The sequence below is a fragment of the Malaya genurostris genome, chromosome 2, assembly GCF_030247185.1.
Source record: "Malaya genurostris strain Urasoe2022 chromosome 2, Malgen_1.1, whole genome shotgun sequence".
In the NCBI taxonomy this organism is placed as follows: Eukaryota; Metazoa; Arthropoda; class Insecta; order Diptera; family Culicidae; genus Malaya; species Malaya genurostris.
The window spans coordinates 283,240,095-283,250,781 of record NC_080571.1 but is presented as its reverse complement, the minus strand read 5'-3'; the positions used below and the strand labels follow the sequence as shown (position 1 = coordinate 283,250,781).

At 36.6% G+C, this 10,687-nt stretch overlaps 1 protein-coding gene across 9 annotated transcripts in view; it reads right to left on the bottom strand.

The window, feature by feature from the left end:
- Nucleotides 1-265: 265 nt before the first annotated feature.
- LOC131430333 (uncharacterized) overlaps nucleotides 266-10,687 on the bottom strand; it is a 32,131-nt gene continuing 21,709 nt past the window's right edge. For all 9 annotated transcript variants that reach the window (XM_058595218.1, XM_058595225.1, XM_058595224.1 and 6 more), the window contains exons 7-9: nucleotides 2,063-2,177; nucleotides 1,791-2,003; nucleotides 266-1,720 (exon numbers count right to left, since the gene is read on the bottom strand). In XM_058595218.1, the coding sequence (XP_058451201.1) occupies nucleotides 1,496-1,720; nucleotides 1,791-2,003; nucleotides 2,063-2,177 (553 nt within the window). In that variant the 3' untranslated portion in view covers nucleotides 266-1,495. The remainder of the gene's footprint in view (nucleotides 1,721-1,790; nucleotides 2,004-2,062; nucleotides 2,178-10,687) is intronic.

Below are 10,687 nucleotides of genomic sequence, written 5' to 3'. Positions count from 1 at the left end.
TCTCCCAAATATGGTTTAACGAAGTGCGGTTGAGTTTTCGCAGATTCGTATCTATTCAACCGTTATCTGTGCCCGCTAGCTAGTGGAAATTATACCTTGCTTGTGTCAGCATTGAACAGTCGTGAGGAGGTTTTAACCTTTTCCTTGTCGGAAATTTTTTACTTCAGTCGAATGTATGTGTCCATCATCGTCTCAAATGCACTCATTTGAACGCACGTCTTAAAACAGTTGGATGTCATCAACGTCAAGAAAGTGATCAACAATCTTCTCATGAATACTTCAAAACAAGAATATTTATTGTTCGAATGACAAATAAAGTATGACACATATATAAATAACTGCACATTGCGATGTGAGATTCTAAAAATGATTAGTTTCAGAGCGTTAAACAGACTTTATGTAATAATTTCCAACAGTTAACGTATATCTCGAAACCACAAATCTGTTTCTAACAGTGCGGCTCATTTGCGTGTACTGGATTGGATACTTCTGATGTAGTTGTGCAACTTTCATCCCTGGCTTTCAGTTTCAGCCTCATCAATCATGGGGGGCACGGCTCAGTGCCGTCTCCTCAGCCAAGCACAGACAATATTATTTTTTGTTAAACTTACACTGATGCCTGCATAATTTGCCTTTGAAGACAAAATAATAAAAAAAAAACGATCATTCACCAACCGCAGTTTGTGTGTTCCGCTTTTACTAATTAGCTAAACCATGCATTTGCTTTAAGCTAAATAAGTTAATACAAAAATAATGGGAGCTCCTCCGGCCCAAGGCGCATTCACGGGCTTACATCGATGGCACGGTTCTCTTCCGTATGTTGACTGGGTGCGTGAGGGAGCTGTTTTTTTTGGTGCGTAATGAAATTAAAATTTTACGATGTTAGTCAGTCATTGATTACGTTTTTTTTTCTTTCGATACTTCTAACAATGTGTGTAAAAGTTTAACGTTATATAGTGTACAACGAAATGAAAATGACTAGTTTAATGGGTTTAGATTACATCCATCAAAAACTTTAGATATGTTGTCAAACATTCAAATGAATAAAATCGTTTCGTTTCAGTGTTACTTGGTTAAATTTCGTGTTTTTTTTGTTTAAACATAATTAGAGAATCGTTATAATTTCCGTGTAAATAGTCAAAATATAATGGCTCTTCGTAAAAGATATTCAACAATGTTCCATTTTGTGGTGACAAATTTGCTCTCTTGCCTTCATTGTTAGTGAGTTTTTTTTATTATTTGATGGAATGTAGTCTGATCGTGTCGTTCTCTAAATGGTAGCTCTTTACTTCCAGAGTGTTTCGTTCGTTTTCATTTGATTCGGTAAAAGTTCTCCGTTCTCCAACACTTTGCGTAGTGGTAGCGGTTAGAGTTTGCTAACGATAGTTTTGTGTAATCTCAAAGAAACAACAAGGTAGGAAACTTTGCAGGTTCGCAACCAGACTGGCAGTCCATCAAAGTTGAGGATCCTTCAGTGCAATAAATCTCTTATAACTTATTTCGAGGATGGGTAATAGTACAGCACAGTGTTGCCAGGAAGTTGCCATCGCGATGCTTGGAGTTCGATCAACTGCAGTAGCGTTCGACGAATTGCCGGTGCCGAAACGGATGAGTTCAGAAATGCGTCCCGAACTGCAGCCAGCAGTGTTTCCAGCTGCTGCGGAAGATGCATCTCCAGGTCGCGCCCAATACAGGTTAGAACGAAGAACAAGCATTCGATCTGTGGTGTTTAAAACAAACCAAATACAAATAAACATTTGAATATAAACAAATATAAGCAGGATAGTCACCTCAGAAAGTGATCGAACGGGCGGTTTAACGCAATCTTCGCAGCATTTTCCAAGCACGGTCAGCAGTACCATGGGTGGCGGCACCCCATCGCATTCGGTTCGCAGCTGTAGTTGGCGTCGCTTTAGCTGACAGAACATTTCCGTGAGGAAAGCCATGAAAGCAGTAAAACGGGGCCGCGAAGGGTTCTTGATGTTCACTAGTGGACCGAGAACCTACGATTGAAAAGAAGTACATTCAATTTCGAACACAAACAAGCTAGTTTTCCAGTTACCTTGTCGCGTTCTTGATACCACTGTCGGCACGTGTTCAATAAAGCTTCCAAGAAAGTTTCCTTCTTTTCCTTCGCGATGATTGTGATGCATAATCTAGATATTGGTAGGGCAAATCTGAAAGAAACCATCAGTCAATGTAAGTAAGAATCCCGGAGTTACAAATCAATAATGTCCTTTAACGTGATTTTTTGGCTGCTATCTCTCTGGCAACACTGTTTTTGACAGATCATGCGTGAATCGTGTCTTTTGTGATTGTCAAACTTTTTCTGTTTGGTCTATAATTTAATCATGAGTCGTCGTTTGATCTATAATTCATTCATGAATGGTCGTTGGCAAAGTTTTAGGGCGATCCACGCTTTTATCGAAAAATTTTGTTCAGCGAAAAAAAAAGTTTTGTGCAAAGAATGTGGAAACCCCCAATCCTATGGTTATTTTCGGAACGGATGTAAAAAATAGGTGCTAGAAAATTATGTTTGAGGTTGTTTCAAAATCCAAGATGACGTCTTCCGGTTCCTTGGATTTCCAAAATACCTCAAACATCATTTTCTTCAAACCAGTTCCAAAAATACTCATATTGCAGTAGTTTCCATGGAATATAAATGAGCAGGAAATCGTTAGTATTGTGTGAAAAACCTATCTTTATCTACCTAGTGGTGTAATGATGCCATTTTCATATTACTTATATTTTCAAAAACATCACGCGAAGATTCTGTCAAGAATTATTTTATCAACTTGAATAAACTCAAAAACTTTCTTTGGGTATGAACTACCATAACCTTTTCAATTTGTAAACAGTTATGTCAAGCTAATATGGACTAAAATGTGACAACTCTGCACGTTATACAAAATTGAACAAAGCACGCTGTGTGCTACGCGGTGGTGTTTTCTTATTCCGTACCAGTACGTACCGATGCGTACCGGTTTTACATGATTTTGTATAACAGTTTGAAAGTTTTGACACTTATAATCTCGGAACCGGAAGTCGGATCTGAATGAAATAGCACAGTATTTTTTTAAACAATGATAGCTTTAATTTGAATCATGCTTTGTGGAAATCGATTTAACCGTTGCTGAGAAATGAAGTGAGTTCCGTTTTTGGAGCTTTTCTTCACTATTATTGGTGCGTTCGGAAACGGAAGCAGTTTTATATATTCACTAACTAACAAGATCTGCCAACTAGATGAACTTAACAGTAAGCGTTATAAAACTTGGCATCTCGTTTCGCCATCACTTGTGAAAAAACTACACATGGAAAGGAAAAATTTTCACTTATCGCGCTGTAATACCGAAACCGGAAGTCGGATCTGGATCAACTTTTCGAGGACTTTTTTTTTAATAATTTCAAGACCTTTTATTTGCATCTTAGTTTGTGAAAATCGGTTAAGAAAAAAATTAGTGTTCATTTTATCATAGATTTGCTCATATTACCTTGTAACTCTGGAACCGGAACTCGGATCGGGATAAAATTCAATAGCGATCTATGCGACCATAAGACCTCTGAACAAATCAAGTGACATTATTTGTCCCATGCGAACAGACATAAATACACACACACACACACAGTCGGTTTTCAGAGTGATTGCATAGCCTTTCTATATGAGAAAGGCAAAAACCTCATTTCACGAAGGAGGTTCGTAACAAAAGGATTTGGTTCGTAAAAAAAGATTACGTGAAATAGTTATGTGTTTTTATAAATTCAACGATTTTGTAAGGTTTTCTGTTGATCGAGCAAATATTTTAGTTGAGCACAATCGATTCAGCTCGACGAACTCAGCAAATGTCTGTCTATGTGTGTGTGAAACACAAGGAGGCATGGATTTTAGAGCTGACTAGACCGATTTTGACCAAACTAGTTGCAAATGAAAGGTCTTCCTGAAAGTATGTACGCTATTGGTTTTGTTTGTGAATATGATGATTACTTCTCAAGTTACACAAACTGTTATGTCAAAATTGCAGTTTTTTGACAGTATCTGTCACAATTGTTCTTAAAATCTAAATAATCTGAATCAAAATTAAACATAATCTATATATATAAAAATGGATGTAAGTTTGTATGTTTGTAACGCCATAACTTCGGAACTATTGAACGGATTGCCACCAAACTTGGCACAGGTACTTCTTGCATTTCAGAGATGGTTTAAGGAGTATTATTATAGGGGAGGGAGCGTAGCAAGTGTCATAAACAAGGGGGGCTCATGGAAAAATTCATATAACTTGACAAAAATCGATACGTTCTAAAGACCATAGAAACATTTTGCATACCATAGAGATTATTATACGGGGGGGGTGGTGGTGGATGTAGCAAGTGTCTTTAAAAAGAGGGGTGTAATGTTTAAAACTGCATACGTTCGAAACTACAGAGCGGATTGCCACCGAACTTGGCAAAGATACTTCTTGCTCTTCTGAAAAGGTCATAAGGATATTTTGACAGAGACGGGAGCGTAGTAAGTGTTCATAACAGGGGGGGTCATGAAAAAATTTGTCTGATTTGACGAGAATCGATACTTTTTCAAGACCGTAGAAACGTTTTGCAAATATTAGATATTATTATATGGGGTGTGGATGTAGCAAGTGTCTTTAAAAAGGGGGGTGTTATGTTTGTAATGGCATAACTCCGAAATTACTGAACGTATTGCTATCAAACTTGGCACATGTACTTCTTACTCTTCAGAGATGGTCATAAGCGTGTTTTTATGGGGGAGGGAGCGTAGCAAGTGTCATTAACAAGGAGGGGTCATGAAAAAATACATATAACTTGACGAAAATCGATATATTTTGAAGATCTTATAAAAATTTTGCATATCGTAGATATGATTTAATAGGGGATGGATGTGGCACATGTGCTTCTTGCTCTTCAGAGATGGTTATAAGAATATTTCCACGGGGGAGGGAGCGTAGCGAGTGTCCATAACGAAGGAAGTCATAATTTTTTTTCTAATTTGACAATAATCATTACTTTTTGAAGACCGTAGACACTTTTTGCACAACTTAGATATGATTATAAGGATATTCTGCGGGGAGAGAGTGCAGTAAGTGCCTCTAAAAAGGAGTGTAATGTTTGTAACGGAATAACTCCGGAACTATTGAACGAATTGCTATAAAATTTGGCACAGTTATTTCTTTCTCTCCAGAATAAAAATGACTATGACTATATAGTCATTTTTATAGGGGAGGATTCGTGACAAGTATCATTAACAGGTTATGAAAAATGCATAAAATTTGACAAGAATCGATCATTTTTGAAGATCATGCAAACATTTTCCATACCTTAGAAATGATATATATGGGGGTGGATGTAGCAAGTGCTAGATTTTTGCTAAGGTATATGATAAGTTGTAAGAGTATTTTTATGGGGAGTGAGCGTAGTAAGTATCCTTAATAGGGGTCATGAAAAATATTATTTAATTTGACGAGAATCGATACTATTTAAAGACCATAGATACTTTTTGCGCTGCTTAGATATGATTATAAGGGTATTCGTATGAAGTGGATGTAGTACGTCCCTCTAAAAAGGGGTTGAAATGTTTGTAACGGCATAACTCTGGAACTACTGAATGGATTGCTAACAAATTTGACCAGATACTTCTTGCTCTTCAGAGATGATCATTAGAACATTTTCAGGGGGGAGGGGTCAATGACGAAATTTATGTTATTTGAAGAGAATCGACATTTAGACTAGAAGGAGGGGTTTTTGAAAATACATTTTCACCTTTCATTTTTTGTAAAACAAGATAGTGGCAAGAATTTCAAGGTCGTAGTAGATAGTATTGCTGTTGTTAATTCGAGTTAAGTTAAATCAAGGATCGAGGAAGTTAAATCAAAATAGATTATAGGGTTATTTTGAGGGTGAGAGAGTGGAATAATTGCCCCGAACATGGAAAGTGTAAGGGAAAATTGATCGGGTTTTACGAAAAATTTGTACTTCTGTACGAGTACAGTACATTTCTAGCAACTAAGTGAGGTTCACAAAAGTATTCACAAGAGGGAGGAGGAATAAGTATTCTCAACTTTGATCTGAATTGACGGAATCAAACAATCAATGTGCATTTTTTATGTAATTTAAGAAAACTGTCGACTTAAGGTGATGGAAAAATAAATTATAAATAAAATAAATTATATAAAAACGTTATTCTATAGTACGAATGTAGTTATGATGTTAAACAGCCTTTCGTTAAAAAATAAACAATATCAGATGGAAATTTTGAGCAATTAATGATGTCATAAATATTTTTAAAAAGAGGAGAGAGTAGTAAGTGTTCATAGCTATGGAAGCCAAAGGTATTGTATATCGAATGTGACGAGGAAGTACGGAAGTACGTTACAAGCACATATACATAATAAATTAAGTACATTACAAGCACATATATACAGGGTCCGGCACTCGAAGTGTAACCAATTAAAAAGGCCATAAATTCAGTTTGGAAAATTACTTTTACTTAATTCAAAGTACAAAATGTGTAAAAATAATACAAAATTCAGAATCAATTCACTTTTGCTCGATATGACCACCTTTTGCCTTGACTTGATGACTTGAGAGAGCGAAGGAGTTGTTTCGTTTTGCCGAAAGCGGTCAATTTCCGAACATTGTATTTTCTGACGAGAAAATTTTTCCAATTGAGCAATTCTTAAACTCTCAAAACGATAGGGTTTACTTGACCGACCGTTCATACGAGAATTTGAGTCATCGATTGGCCACCAGGAGGCAGCACCCGCAACAGATAATGGTTTGGGCCGCTGTAACCGCAGATGGGCGCTCTCCAATCGTTTTCATCGAGCCTGGCGTCAAGGTAAATGCGACATATTATCGGGAAAGTTTTCTGGAGGTTGTTTTGAAGCCGTGGGCAGACAAACATTTCGATGGCAGACCATGGACGTTTCGGCAGGACTCGGCACCGTCTCACAAAGCTCGAGTGAACCAAGAATGGCTGAAAAACAACGTTCCGAACTTCATCACGTGCACACAATGGCTCTCGAATTCACCAGATGCGAATCCAATGGATTATTCTCTTTGGGCCATTTTGGAGAGCAAAGTCCGAACTAAAAGATACACCAGTCTCGAGGCGCTGAAAAAAGTTACTGTCCGCGAGTGGGCCAAAATACCTGCAAGTCACATTCGGCCAAACGAAGCAACTCCTTCGCTCTCTCAAGTCATCAAGTCAAGGCAAAAGGTGGTCATATCGAGCAAAAGTGAATTGATTCTGAATTTTGTATTATTTTTACACATTTTGTACTTTGAATTAAGTAAAAGTAATTTTCCAAACTGAATTTATGGCCTTTTTAATTGGTTACACTTCGAGTGCCGGACCCTGTATATATATATATATATATATATATATATATATATATATATATATATATATATATATATATATATATATATATATATATATATATATATATATATATATATATATATATATATATATATATATATATATATATATATATATATATATATATATATATATATATATATATATATATATATATATATATATATATATATATATATATATATATATATATATATATATATATATATTTATGAAACTCTGAGGTTACTAATAAGGTATTTATAGAGAGAAAGGTGTTTTAAATGTTTCTAACAAAAGGGTTCAAATATAAAACTAACCCAATTTGTCGAGAATACCATGAAACTTATGATTATTGTGAGATCTGAGATTGAACACTGATCATTCGCAATCTGAACATGAACGAAGTATTGTTCAATCACTTTCACTAAGCAGGACAACTTCGAGAATTTTTTTCGGTCTTCCCTTCACGAAATATTTCCGAGCAACGCCGGGTAATTCAGCTAGTTTTCAATACAATCGTGGGCCGTTTGGCATAAGGTCATTTGCCATAATACCGTTTGGCATAACGCCATTTGGCATAATAGTTATTTTACATAATGGTCATTTGGCATAATGATCATTTGGCATGGTGGCATTTATCATAATAAAAATTGGACTCGCCATACTTTAATCTAATGTGAAATTACGTTTGTGTTTCGATCGTGTGATGTTTTGCAAGGAAAACTCGAACGAAATGTGTGAATTTTTATTCGGTCCAAATATTTTGATGATATTAGGTGAAATAGTATTAATATTTTTTATTTCTGTAGTAAACAGCCTACTATCATTTTATATAGGCAACTCACTTAGTGCTAGCATAATAGTCATAGACGATTCAAATCGAGGCGGTCGCAAGTTCGCAGGCGACCCCGCACAAATCACCTCTGTCTAGTTGCGGGTGTTTAACCGAATTACCCAAAGCTAGGGACCGATCGAGCGGCAGCGAGGTCGAGCAGCAGGTCATTAAAAACGATGAGGGGTAGCCACATTAGTCCTTTCAAAATATCTTTCGATCTCTGGCTCCGTTTGTTTTCGAATATGTTACGATTTATCCATATTTAAATTTCTAAACCGTTCTTTTTCAAAACATGGATTCATCACTTCACTCTGGAATCAAAACGATCGTCATCTGAGTGGGCAGCATCTGGTAAACCTCTTCCAAACCGCCCAAAAGCACAACAATCGGCTGGAAAGGTTATGACCTCGGTATTTTGGGATGTGCGTGGTGTAATGTTTATTGATTATCTTGAGAAAGGAAATACCATTAACAGTGATAATTATATAGCGTTATTGTAGCGTTTAAAGGCTGAAATTGCAAAGAAATGATCGCATATGGCAAAGAAAAAAAAATTGTTTCATCTAGACAACGCACCGTGTTACAAGTCAATTGAAATATTGCAAAACTCCACGAATTGAACTTCGAATTTCTTCCATATCCACCGTTTTCGCCAGATTTGACTCCCTACGACTACTGGCTGTTCGCAGACCTGAACAAAATGCTCGTCGGTAAGAAATTTCGCACGAATCAAGAGGTTATCGCTGAAACTGAGGCCTATTTTGAGGCAAAAGATAAATCGTTCTACAAAAGTGGTATTGAAATGTTAGAGCGGCACTGGAATGATTGCGTTTCTTTTGATGGAGGTTACGTTGATGAATAAAATTAATTTTGAATCAAAAAAATCGTATTTTCTTTGTTAGGCTCGGAACTTCTCAACCCAAGGCTGAAAATTGAGAAACAGGTGCTGGATTCAACCGTAAGAGTATTTATGATTAAATCCAATGAGTTTAGGGCATGTATACAACTGTCCTCAAGTATTAATTTATATCAATAATTTGGTATTCGCCCTTGTAACAAACTACCCCCGAGTAAGGATGTCCCATACCGAGTCGATACTTTGAAGTATCGATACTTTCTTTCGAGAATCGGGTAGTTTTGGTATCGATATTACATCAGAGCGAAACTGTTAGTATCGATACTTTAGGTCTCGATACTTATAAAGGGTGATTTTTTAAGAGCTTGAGAACTTTTTTAAACAATAAAACGCATAAAATTTGCAAAATCTCATCGGTTCTTTATTTTAAACGTTAGATTGGTACATGACATTTACTTTTTGAAGATAATTTCATTTAAATGTTGACCGCGGCTGCGTCTTAGGTGGTCCATTCGGAAAATCCGCTTTTTTATCGACAAATTTTGTTCAGCGATGAGGCTCATTTCTGGTTGAATGGCTACGTAAATAAGCAAAATTGCCGCATTTGGAGTGAAGAGCAACCAGAAGCCGTTCAAGAACTGCCCATGCATCCCGAAAAATGCACTGTTTGGTGTGGTTTGTACGCTGGTGGAATCATTGGACCGTATTTTTTCAAAGATGCTGTTGGACGCAACGTTACAGTGAATGGCGATCGCTATCGTTCGATGCTAACAAACTTTTTGTTGCCAAAAATGGAAGAACTGAACTTGGTTGACATGTGGTTTCAACAAGATGGCGCTACATGCCACACAGCTCGCGATTCTATGGCCATTTTGAGGGAAAACTTCGGAGAACAATTCATCTCAAGAAATGGACCGGTAAGTTGGCCACCAAGATCATGCGATTTGACGCCTTTAGACTATTTTTTGTGGGGCTACGTCAAGTCTAAAGTCTACAGAAATAAGCCAGTAACTATTCCAGCTTTGGAAGACAACATTTCCGAAGAAATTCGGGCTATTCCGGCCGAAATGCTCGAAAAAGTTGCCCAAAATTGGACTTTCCGAATGGACCACCTAAGACGCAGCCGCGGTCAACATTTAAATGAAATTATCTTCAAAAAGTAAATGTCATGTACCAATCTAACGTTTAAAATAAAGAACCGATGAGATTTTGCAAATTTTATGCGTTTTATTGTTTAAAAAAGTTCTCAAGCTCTTAAAAAATCACCCTTTAGTATTGCAACAGATTGAAGTCAATTCCTATTACTACGGAATATTTTTTTGTTTCAATTATAGAGGCTTTAACCTTAAGGTCATTTGCCACTTCGGGTCATATTTGGTAAGTGAAAAAGGTAAAAATTTAATGCTTCTTTTATTCTAGCCTGCGTAGTTGTTTCATTCAGTTCAGATCGGAATCCAGGTCAAGAATCCAATTCTAGAGTTCAGTTCTGAAACTTGGTTTCAAAATCCAAGACCAGATTTTATTTTTCATTTTCATAATCTAGATCTAATATTCAGTTCTTCGTCCGGAATCCAGGGCCAGAATTGAAATCCAGAATTCTGGAACTTGGACCAAATTT